The sequence below is a fragment of the Pseudochaenichthys georgianus genome, chromosome 4 (assembly GCF_902827115.2).
Source record: "Pseudochaenichthys georgianus chromosome 4, fPseGeo1.2, whole genome shotgun sequence".
NCBI lineage: Eukaryota > Metazoa > Chordata > Actinopteri > Perciformes > Channichthyidae > Pseudochaenichthys > Pseudochaenichthys georgianus.
The window spans coordinates 12,788,475-12,800,663 of record NC_047506.1 but is presented as its reverse complement, the minus strand read 5'-3'; the positions used below and the strand labels follow the sequence as shown (position 1 = coordinate 12,800,663).

At 41.5% G+C, this 12,189-nt stretch overlaps 1 protein-coding gene across 3 annotated transcripts in view; it reads right to left on the bottom strand.

Annotated features, from left to right (window-relative positions):
* ttll7 (tubulin tyrosine ligase-like family, member 7) overlaps nucleotides 1–12,189 on the bottom strand; it is a 91,359-nt gene that overhangs the window by 67,310 nt on the left and 11,860 nt on the right. For all 3 annotated transcript variants that reach the window (XM_034081816.2, XM_034081815.2, XM_034081817.2), the window contains exons 4-7: nucleotides 6,957–7,078; nucleotides 4,860–4,927; nucleotides 4,407–4,565; nucleotides 128–344 (exon numbers count right to left, since the gene is read on the bottom strand). In XM_034081816.2, coding sequence (XP_033937707.1) covers nucleotides 128–344; nucleotides 4,407–4,565; nucleotides 4,860–4,927; nucleotides 6,957–7,078 — 566 coding nt within the window. The remainder of the gene's footprint in view (nucleotides 1–127; nucleotides 345–4,406; nucleotides 4,566–4,859; nucleotides 4,928–6,956; nucleotides 7,079–12,189) is intronic.

The following is a 12,189-nucleotide window of genomic DNA, read 5'->3' as shown; positions in this document are numbered from 1 at the left end:
TTTAGTCTGTTACGATATGTGTCTATGATCATATGTGCTGCTTCTGTGAGGCACTTTCTATTTTCAATTTTGAACAATTCTACACAATCAATTAGTCTTTTTTAGTAGTACTATGTCTGTGACTCACCAGGTTGGCCTCACTGGGTGCATGGTACTTCTCTGTGCCCATGCGAACCAGGCCGTCGTTGTAGAGGAAAATGCGGAGTGGGTCGCAGGAAGTGACGAGGATGTAGATGCGCAGGTCAAACTTGTAGCCCTCCATCAGGAAGGGCTTGTCCAGGTACTCCTGAACGATGAAGTGCTCGTGGGCTGGCAGCTTCTCACAGTTACGGATAAGTGAGATCCTGGATGGACGGAAACTTTATTAATCCTCAGGGGGGAAATTGGGTTGTCGTCAGCAGCATAATAAAATATGGCAAAGTAAGACGAAAAATATAATTGAAAAAATGATAGATGGCAGCATAGAAAGGACCATGAACATGATTGATGACATTGGCAATGTCTTATATACATGTTGAAGCAAAAACTATGCCAAACAGTATACAGATTTGATGGGGTCCCGCACAATCTTTCATGTGTTTAATCATCATATCCCCAAAAGTTATTTCTTATCTGCCAATAATGGTGAAGCTTTCAGTCATCACAATCCAAGATGACCTTTTAGAACAATGGACAGTAAGTATCAGTATGAGCAATAGGTGCAATCAGAAGGAGAATGTCCTTGCTGTGCATAGAATGACTCTTGCAATAACAATGAAGAGGTTTAGCCCTTATGAGTGACAGGGTCAGAGCCATTGTGCCCTGATGGTATTGACGTGACCTTGCCCTGCTACAGAAACGTTGCTGAAAACATATGTTAATGAGTTCGCGCAGCACGCCTCAGGTCTAGTTTGAGCAGGACAAGCTGTTTGGCTCTGAGGTACTTTGAGCATTCCAAACTTTTGTTATTCTGTTCATTACCTGGCTAAATAAAACAGCTGAAAAATAAATTCACAAAAAACAGACGGGTACTACACAAATGCTGGTTTGTCTGAGAAATACCCAGTGAGCATCTGGAGAACATTGTGATTTCCAGAAGCCAAACTCTGCCCTCTCTGAATGGCACCGTGCATCAAATGCTTCGGCCGGGTCTTTCAGCTGTGTGCAGGTTAATAGGAGCAGACATTGCACTCCGGTTCAACCTCCACTCTAATTCTTTTGCTTTGGTCTCATGTCAATGGCGCTCAGGCATTATAGTACGCAGGCCATTGCTAGCTGGACTCAAGAATGAGTTGTGTTAGTTTGTGTGCAGCGATGTGGCTGTGCACGCAAGGGTGAGGGGCAATATTTTAAAAACGTTGTGAACGTAAGAGTGTATGTCTGTTCACATGTGTGTGGGAGTATGCATATGTGCAGCGAGGGTGAGGGGCCGTTTCTAAACAATCTCCCACTATGCAGAGGCATTTCATCTGACCTGTATCACCATCATTCATAGTTACGGCAGACTTGGCCTAAATTAGTTACATGCTCTGCCTGGAAGGCTACATTATACCCATGCAAGCAGGCTCACCACACACACACACACACACACACACACACACACACACACACACACACACACACACACACACACACACACACACACACACACACACACACACACACACACACACACACACACACACACACACACACACACAATATTTAGCCAAGATGTAAAGAGTTGATTGTTCAAAAAGTACACTTTGAGGTAGTAGGATATTGTGGCACCAAGCCCCCGGAGGGAGGGCAAACATTGTAATGCTCTTTAATTACAGCCAGCACATAGAGTACCCTGGGAGCAGTGCAGTCTATGAGGTTGTTATTTAACATTAGAATTCACCCGCTCAGTGGACGCAAAAACACTGGAGCATTGTTGATGAGCTTCTAAGTGTGAATCCAGATCAGATATTGCCTTTCAGGTTATTGTTTTTGTTCAGCAGTTCCCTTCAGAGGTTTGATACAATTGTCCCAGTTGCTGTAGTGTGATGTTGTTGTTACTCTCAGGTTTATCAAACATTCCTCATCACGATTCAGCACTCCACTTTAATGCTCTCGTAATATAACGGATCATTTCATAGGCCTGCTTATATCTTGGAACAGAAAATAACAGGGGCCAGTTGATGGTACATTGACCAACAATGTGAGGGCCCTCCTAACAGTGAGGCAGCGAGTTGAGTGATGAGGACATGGTTAACGGTGTTAGTTAGTCAAGGAGGAGTAGCTGAGGAGAAGACGACATGATTGATGAGCTGTGGTGTCAGATAATCACAGCCCACTCTCCCCTGCCTATTTCATTTGGCACCGGAGGGGATCTCGCCTTTTTATGCCCTGCACGCGCTTTTATTTTGTTTCCCTTATAACAAGCTGAGCTTCAGACACAAACAATAACTTCATTTAGTTGGCCGACGGAGAAATAAATTACAGGGGGGAGATATAACTTAATTTCCTGCCTCGTCACACCAATGCGAAAAAAATTCAGAAAAATCTAATCTTGTGAGCCTCCCGCCGTTGAGTGTTCGAACTAAACTCATCATCTTTCATATTCTTAATATATTGCTATGATTCAGCCTTTGTTGCCTTTTATTCTTTAATAAATAAGGGCTTAGTGCAGCATGGAGTTATAAGTAATGCTCACATTATACCAGAAAGGACAAATTCAAAGAGAATTCGAGGGAGAGGTGAAGCACAGTAAGCTATTTGTACTTCAATATCCCCACCTATTGGTGCCAGTGATATATGCAATCCAAGGTTATTTCTTCACACATGCACTACAGGGATCACATTTTTAAAAGAATAAGAAATTAAAGCAAATACTTGCTTCATAATGTTTTGAAATCTGGGCAATTTCAAAATAGTCTTAAGTGTTTTTAAGAGAACTATGTGCGACATACAAACACAAAACAAATCCTTTTCAGAGGAAGTTATACTGTAGCAAATCCTAATATTGAGTTTGGCCTGTCTTATACTTAATTGTATGATACTGAATTATTTTCAAAGCCAACCACACTTCAAACTTTGAACCAGAAAACACTTGGCATTTTCCACTTTATTTAAGTTATACTGTAGCAAATCCTAATATTGAGTTTGGCCTGTCTTATACTTAATTTTGTGATACTGAATTAATTGCTAAACCAACCACACTTCAAACTTTGAACCAGAAAACACTTTATGTTAGTCATGTCTGTGCAGGCTTGACCTCCACACAGGTCAAATCACAGCTCAGTGGAATTCTGTTTTGGGTTTCAAATGAGTTGGCTATGGCTCATACATAGAATATTAGAAAGAGTTAATGTGTTCATTTTAGAAACGATTTAGGATACTTGTTTAAGTGACCACTTCTGTTCTTCAGCAATTGTTTTAGTCTATTATACAGATCAGAAGTCTGAGCAGAGGCCCAAATGTCCTGAGAGATTTCTTCTTTCTTCTTGTAATAAATGACCAAACCAGCTCAACAGGCTTTTCTCTAAGCAAAGGCACTTAAAATAACAACCCCCCCATGCCCACCCAGGCTAAGGATGATCAGTTTTGTTGACACTTTGTCAAAGTGCGGCCAATTCAACTCTTGGTAAACTTTGTTTTGTAATGTTTTTGTTTCCACCCATATTGACACACATTTGGACAAAAGCTTCACATCAGTTGGGTTGAGCGATTGAACACGTGAGTTGAACACTAAATTGGTAAATAGTCCGTATCAAGGCATCACCATGTCGCCATGCCTTTTTACTGATTTTCTAAATACTTCACGATGACCACAGTCAGAATAGTGAAAACATGCCATAGAGATGTGACCTGAAATAACCTCTCACCTCATGGGGCTTCAAGCATGAAATATGCATTCATGTACCACAGCCTGCTCATCTTTTGATAAAGAGATGCTATTGTGAGACGGAGTCCCCTGCAGCAGCCATGGCCATTGGTCCATTTTCTGGTCTGAGTGGTCCCTGCTGATGATGCCTCATAAAGGAATCCAATAATCACATGCAGAAAACTTTAGGGGAGGAACCTCACTGCCAAAAACGGTGTGTGTGTGTGTGTGTGTGTGTGTGTGTGTGTGTGTGTGTGTGTGTGTGTGTGCGTGCGTGCGTGCGTGCGTGCGTGCGTGTGTCTTCTACTTGCAACGATAACCTCGGATGTATGGAGTGTGACCATCGATGACAATGAGGGCAATGAGATTCACCACACTCGCATCTGATCTACTCAACCTGATCCCAGCCATAATGCTATTTCCATTGACACCCACATCAGGGTCACACACCTCTTATTGCCTTGTTTTGTTGTGCTTGTCCTCTATTTGCTCTAGTGCTAATTTCCTCCCCTCAGTATGTTGTTTAGTTCCTGCATCAGTCTCTCTTGTTCTCTTTCATGCCTCGGCGTTCGTGACCTACCCGTGACCCATGGCTCCGTTGGCGGGTTTGACGATGAAGGTCTTCTGCTTGCGTTTCCTGCGTAGCTCCTTGACATAATTCTGGAACTGAGTGTACTCTGCGGGGAAGATCCAGGTTTTGGGTATGAAGCTGTACTCTTGAGACTGGCACTTGATCATTCTGAAGAAGAAAAGAAAGGGGTGTGTGTGGGAGTAAAGCATCATTTTAAACCATCTGCAGTCTTGCACTTATTTTGAACGATAACGTGTATTTTGCATTTTTTATTCACAGTAAAGATTCATTTTATGCTTTTATAGTAGTTACTTTTACTCGTTCGGCTTGTAATGATGTAATGTAGTGACGCTACAAGTACACAGTTGTGACTTATTAGAGTGCTAGCTGGCTACAAATCGAGCTTTGACATTCTTTTGTTTTTGCACATCTGAACCAAAGGACTCTCATTTGAAAACTTACTTGGACATGTTTCTTGCTAGGCAGTCTTTCCGGCAGATTTCGCCCATGCCAGGGAAATGGTTAATTCTCTGCAGAGGGACAGGCAGACATAATAATGTTGTTAGGGCCATTACGCCACTCAATTCCACCCCCACCCCTTCATAAAAATGAGCACATTAAAGGCAGCAACCTGAAGTGAGCTTACAATGTTCTGACATTTATGCCCAATTAAGGACTCAAAACAAAAAGGTGACGCTGAGACCTTTCTCAACCCTTATTTAGTTTACCGTGTTTTTTTTATACTTTGAAGGTTGGGGAGGGAAGAGGCGAGAAAAAAAAACACGATCAATCTCAACTCCGAGGGGCCGAGGTAATTGGTTCTGCATCGCAAGCTCCTGCAGTGACAGTTGAATGAATTGCTTTGAATGCGCCGAAAGGGGGGTGGGTGGGGGGGGTAAAGGAAAAACTCTGGATTTTCTGTATTCTTTGACCAAATGAGCCTGAACAGGGGCGTTAATTAGGCTCGTATGAACTGAAACATGACAGCAAACTCTCACAGTACATCACTAAATGGGGGGGGAAAAGGAAAGAGAGAGAGAGAGAGAGAGAGAGAGAGAGAGAGAGAGAGAGGCAGAGAGAGGCAGAGGGAGAAAAAAACAAGAACGCAGAGTGTAAAAGGATCCTGTGATTATTATCCAAACGAGACAGACGTAATTAGGGATTCGGAAGAGATTGCACAATTATGCCAATGCCGCGAGACGACGTGGCTTGTGAGGGGAAATCAAAACCAATTGTTGAGGGACTTCTACTTTTCTTCTGAGAAATGATCACATGAAACAGCACAGCAGCGCGAGAGAGCAAGTGAAAACAACATTGCTACACGTTAAGCTGTTACAGTATTTGTAATATTCAATCTACTTTGCTGAACCCTGGCTGCCCCTGTCCTAACAAGCCATACTCCTTCCTGTCTGTGATTTAATCGATCATTAGTGCCCGGTCTAATCAAATAAGCGATCGGGAAGATGGATGGCTAACGCTCGGAGCTAAGGGGGAGCGGCGGCGGCGGCAAGTTCAGTCAGCAGGACAGGGGGGTCAAACAGAGGTAAGATCACTTTCAGACGAGTACACAGAACTCAGAGCTAGCCTTGTTGTTTAGGCCCGTCTTGTCGTCATCATCACTAGTGACATGTGAAACCTGCCTCCCACCCCCTGCTGCTCACAACTTGTCAGTCGACCTGTCAATCTTCCTATCTGTCTCTGTGTACGCTCTGTTGTTCCCTCTCCCTCTGTCCACCTCTCTTCTCTATCTACTGTCTGCCTCTTACTGTACCTCCCAGGGTCTAAGGGAAAGCACATGGACACATCCAGAGTCTTACGTCCAGCTTCACCTATTTCATTTCTTTCCATTCTACTATCACTACTTTAAACCTAATCTTCTTTTCCCAGCTCCATCTGTCCCAAATGTCTCTATACGCTGTCCCCTTTCATCTGGTCTAATCTTCTTTTTCATTATATTTCCCTTTACCTATTCTTTTATTTCTACAAAAAAAACTTAATTTAAGGCAGATTGGTGTGCAAACATACATTATAGAAGTACAAATCCTGTGATACAGATGTTATGATTTTTCTCTCATTGCAGTTTGAAATTTGACAATAACTTAATTAATTGTTTTGTTACAGTTCAGATTTCATAACATTTGAGTGTGCATTTCTTAAAGGCTTGGGAGAAAGGCATCACTCTGATAAGTGGATTGTGCTTTCTATAAGAATGTCAATAACTGCTGTGTGAAGAATCTGCAGAAAATGGTGTCATGTTTGTCCCTCTCTTACCAAATGAGTGTTTTTTAAAGAAGAGATTTGGTTTTCTTTAAAGCAAAAGAGGTTTAAATAATATTCTCTAAGCACGGAAGGGTTTTGTTTTATTATGACCTTTCTCTTTGGTCTACTGTTTCATTTCCTCTACATCTTTTCCTGTAAGGTTAAATCCTTCTTCACCTTACCAGTGCTATACTGTTCAGTGCGGCAATTGGAACTGACACCCTTATTCTCACTCGTTATATCTTAGCTCAAGACTACGATGCTCCCGGACAATGTGTGGCGACTTGACATGCCGTGTACCTGATAGTTCCTGAGCTCAGCGATTCTCTCATGCTGCACGGCCGAGTCATTCCAGATGAGGTTGGCAGTCTCATCATCTTCCCGGGCCTTGATGTAGTCCACCTCGTTGATTACTATACGAACTGGGGAAAAACATTCACATTAGATCGTATTACAATATTCAAATTAACTACGCAGTCATTTCAAAACATGTTTTACCCATGACCAGAAAGTCCTCAAAGACAAAGAGGCATAATATTCTTGGGAAAAAAATTAGGAATATTGGGGGTTCAATTTGTAAATGTACATTAAAAAGAACTCAGGAAATGTTTGTTTTTTGTCAAGAACCAACATCGCTTGAATTTGCATGGTTAGATAAACCATATCTCACCACAGACGCCACCGCTTGCTTTGTATTATGTCTGAAGTTGATGTCCTAATCAAATTATACTTTGTTGATTGATTTAGCAATAAGGAAACAGAGTTTTCAGCCCAGAATTAGCACATTATAAGCATCCAAACTTTGAAGAGACATTGTCGTGATTTGGACCAATTCACAAGAAAACAACATACTGTAGTTTGGATGATGGGATTTATTTTGTGGATCAGCATTTACAATGCAATGAACAGATTCAAGAATATAGTCATGTTCACATGTCATCACTGTTGCACCTTCTCACTAACTTATCACAATTGTATAACTCTAATTTCAGAAAGTATATATTCATTTTCTCTGAATATTACCCACCTCCACTGGTTCCTTAGACCTTTATTTTTGACCCCAAAATAGCACTCATAGGCCTTCATAGAGCAGGATGTGACTTTGACCCACGCATCAAATATTTCTAGTGAACGGATCAATATTTCACTCTTTGCTGGGCTTCATTTCTGTTTTTGCAGACATTAAGAGAGGAATCAGTCCAGGAGATAATAGATCAAAAAAGCTCCCAGTAATATTTACCATTAATGGAATGGTTGCAGAGCGGCCAATCGTAATGCTTCTCTTCAAAAAGATGAATTAATTGTCTGTAATGCATTCAAATCCCACTGGAAACCCCATAGTATGAGAGATGGGTGGCGAGTCCATTTGGACATTCATCCGACAACTATTCATTATTCAGTGAGTAATGAAATATTCATATGCCCTAACGAAACAGGGTATTCATTAATTTCTTGAAAGCCTTCACAAACCTGGAGAAGGCTTGCCTAATGTTGCATGGTGGCACTTGAATGGGAAAAAGATGTTTCCGATGTAGCTTCATCCATCTGTTAACATCAGTAGAGGCTAACAGTGTTTTGCTAACTGGAACAGGGGGTCTATGCTTACATTTACCAGTAGGGTCTTAGTGCAAGCTGTAATCAATCCTTTCTAACACATCTCATGTAACAGTCATCCTTAGAGCCAGAGTGTTCATTGCCTTCTCAGAGGGTGTAAAGCAAACCAACAGCATTTTCTCTGACCTTTAACCCATACCTGCAATACTATAAATTCCGAAACAAAAAAAAAGACAGCTGCGTAAAAGGTAACAGCAAAAATGAGCCATCCATCTGGCCCTTAGTGTTAATGTTCCTTCTTAATAGCTCCACACTGCTCACAGAATGGTCACTGTGAGAGTCTCGTCACAGCAAGCAAACTAACTCACAGCTAGACTCCCATCTACAGGATCCAGACAGCCCTCAACTTGTACTTGCTGCTGCTGACTCCTTAGTTTCATAGGTTGTAGTTCACCCCTGAGAGCTGGAGCTGCCACACTGTCATATACTGTCCATGTGAGGAGTGCTTACTGCTTCTGTTTGCCCTTCTCAAAAAACATCACTGCCAAGTTAAATTACATCAATAAAGATTTATGTTTGTATGTAAGGCCGAGCTGTCTCTGTGTGAACTGTTGCAGGTCTGCAACTCTATTAGGTTTAATTTAAAACATTAAATAACAACGGTCTCCTTCAAACAATCCACCACAGCAAAATTAGATTTTATTGTTGCGAGTCAGATCTACAGTGTATTTTTGTTTATTTCTGAGATAACATTGTGATTAGATTTGCTGTGTTTTGATGGACTGACTGAGTCATACTGAGAGCTGTTTCCAAAATGAATTTACAATTCACTGTGTCACACACTACACTTATCTTACGTGAAAGACAACCCAACTTTAAATATAAACTCAGAAGCTTGAAATTTGAGGCTTTGGAGTACAGGCTTAGTGTACACAATTTAGCTAGATCAGACATAAAAGTAGAAGACAATTATCCTTTACTTTGTATGAAAGTTAATAGCACATCTAACAACATCTAATAACTGAGTAATTAACTGCACAAAGAATAGGTACAGTACAGGTATACTACAACTGGAACTACAATAGGAATACTACTGCTGAACCATTTCAAGCACTACCTTGTTTTCTGACAAAAACATCAATAGGATAGTATACATCAATGAAAGGGTTGCATCACCCATCTCAAAGAAAGCCTCTTTTCATCCTGCACTAGCTCCATTAAGACAAACTCTTTGATCAAAAGATGTCTTATCTTTGTAGACTGACATTTCAGTGATGCATGGTCCTGTTTCTGTTTTAGCTCTTTTTTCAAACTTGTTTCAGATACATTTGTATGGAGGTGAAGGGCTGAACGCAAATGGAAAAAAGACAGGCTGCATGTGTCTTATGATATCTTAAAGGGCTCCTGGCTCCTGGCGTAGAAAGTTGTTAAAGCGGAAAAAACGCAGTATTTTTCAGATGTTATACGTAATAACTGTCATAAACCCCGTGTTATTTTTAGCACTATAAACTGTATACTAAATGTCCCACAATCCATCAACTTAGTAACCTCCACTGAAACCTGAAGGCGTTTCTTCAGTTTTTTATTGATAAGGTCGCCGTCATCAGAGAAAACATCTCACTTCCTTCCCATGATCCATCTGTCATGGACACTTGCTCAGCTGCTATGGATCAGTTTGAGCTTGTGTCACTTCCTGCTCTAATAGAAATTGTTGCTCAATTGAAACCCTCAGGTTCTCCCAGCGATGTTGTCCCTGCGCGATTTTTCAAAGAAATCTGGGACATTGTTGGACTTAACGTTCTTAATATAATTAACAGCAGCCTGACTACAGGAAAAGTACCAAAGTGCCTAAAACATGCTGTGGTCCAGCCTTTGATTAAAAAACCAAACCTGGACACCTCTGTTTTTGACAATTTTCGACCTATCTCTAAACTTCCTTTTATGTCCAACATTTTAGAAAAAGTGGTACTGAAGCAGTTGCAGTCCTTCTTAAATGTGCATAGCATTCTTGAGGTATTCCAGTCTGGGTTTAAACCCCTCCACAGCACTGAATCTGCTCTTTTAAAAGTTTTTAATGACCTGTTTTTAGCTACTGACTCTGGGAACAGTGCTGTTCTTATACTTTTAGACCTGACAGCTGCCTTTGACACTGTAGATCACAGTATTCTCATTTCTCGCCTGCAACATTTTGTGGGAATCAGTGGTACTGCTCTAGACTGGTTTAAGTCGTATCTGTCTGAAAGAAGTTTTAATGTAAATCTTAAAGGGGAAAGGAAACACCAATTACAGTTATAATATTCCGGTAGTTTATTCATTTTACAATGGATATTGATCGTAATATTTATTGTATATGATATTACTCGCCAAAAGAAAATTAATTATCCGCCGGCCGGGTGGGGAATTCCGGGACCAGGCCGCCGCCATTAGGGGAGTCCCAAATAGTGACGTCACTGGCTGTGTTTTCGCTCCACCCGAAGTCAACACAACGTAGCAGATATGGCAGCGATGGAGGAATTTTGCAATGAGATCGACGTTTTGAACGATGAATTTGACTATTCGTCGGGAGATGACATTGATGTGGAAGCATCTACAGTTACCAGGCATCCCATGGCCTATGCTTATGAACCGATTCGGTCGAATAGAGTGGCATACGATCCGGAATAAAACAATTAAAAAAACACAATGCTAACAGTGAGCCTCTGAATTAGCCCCGAGCGAAAATGCTAACCTATTACTGCACCGAAAATCACTCCTAGCTCCCTTATTACTTATCCTAGCCGCACATCCAACACATCGTTTATGATCGCAAGGAGACACAGAATCTAACGGTGCCCACCTCAACACTGAAAGATACAAACTCGCGAGGTTATCCACAAAAACGTACATCAAAACAAGTGGCGCTAGGTACTAACATACGCCAGGCTAACGGCTTACCTTCCTCATTGTCTGGTCTAAACTGGTCTTCAATGGCATTACAACGATAAAAACGATGATGTAGTTAATCCATAGGTTAATATCCAATGGGGCTGTGTCCCCTTTGAAATGTTCTGATAATCTATAAGCAATACAACTGCAATTCCGTTATCTGCTGTCCGCTCTGTGCTCCGTGCGCTCTGGGTCCTGCAATACCATCCATTGATAGCAATACTAGCCTTTTTAGGGCTGTTTTCGACAGATGAGCGTGTGTATGCCAGTTTAATTAGTTGAGCTATAGAACACCCCCAATTCTCTATTGTGCGTCATAATAATAGCTACCATTTAGTTTGGACGCGATTGCGTTAATTAATAAGGTCACACTGTGTCAGTAAATACATGTGTGAGCTAGTAATCTGGTAGTGCTGCAATATTTACCTCTCTCTCGGCAGCTGAAGCAACTCGTTTGGTGGCTCAAACTTCACGTTTGTTGACACTGTCATTGTCTTGCGCGGCCGACGTGCTGGGACGGTCGGTGTTCCCGACTGCATACGTTGAGAAATCGAATATTGTGGGAACAGATCCTGGCTTCAAATCCAATGTTTTGTATTGAACCAGGCATCCAGACTGGACTTTGAGCAGCTTCACATCCTTTAGTGGCAGCCTATGGAAATGTACTTCTTCCTTCTTTGTATAAAATCCATTTGTGCAGCCTGGGGCAATACAATAAACTCCTGACGACGACCGTTTTCTTGTAATGTAAACTACTGGTGCATTGCACGCCATGTTGTTTGTTATTGAGCTTTGGCCCAGGAAGCCAGTCAGTGACGTCACTGGAAAAGTCCCGGAGCAATGGAAGCGCCCAGGCACGTATTTCAAAAAGTAAATTCGCGTATCTCGATCGTTTACATTGGAAATAGACTAGATAAATACATTTCCTAATGGTAATATTGTCGCATGGAAAGCAATTTGAAAAGTGTTTCCATTTCCCTTTAATGAATTTACTTCCTCCTCTGCTCCTCTCCCATACGGGGTACCCCAAGGCTCCATTCTTGGGCCCATTTTT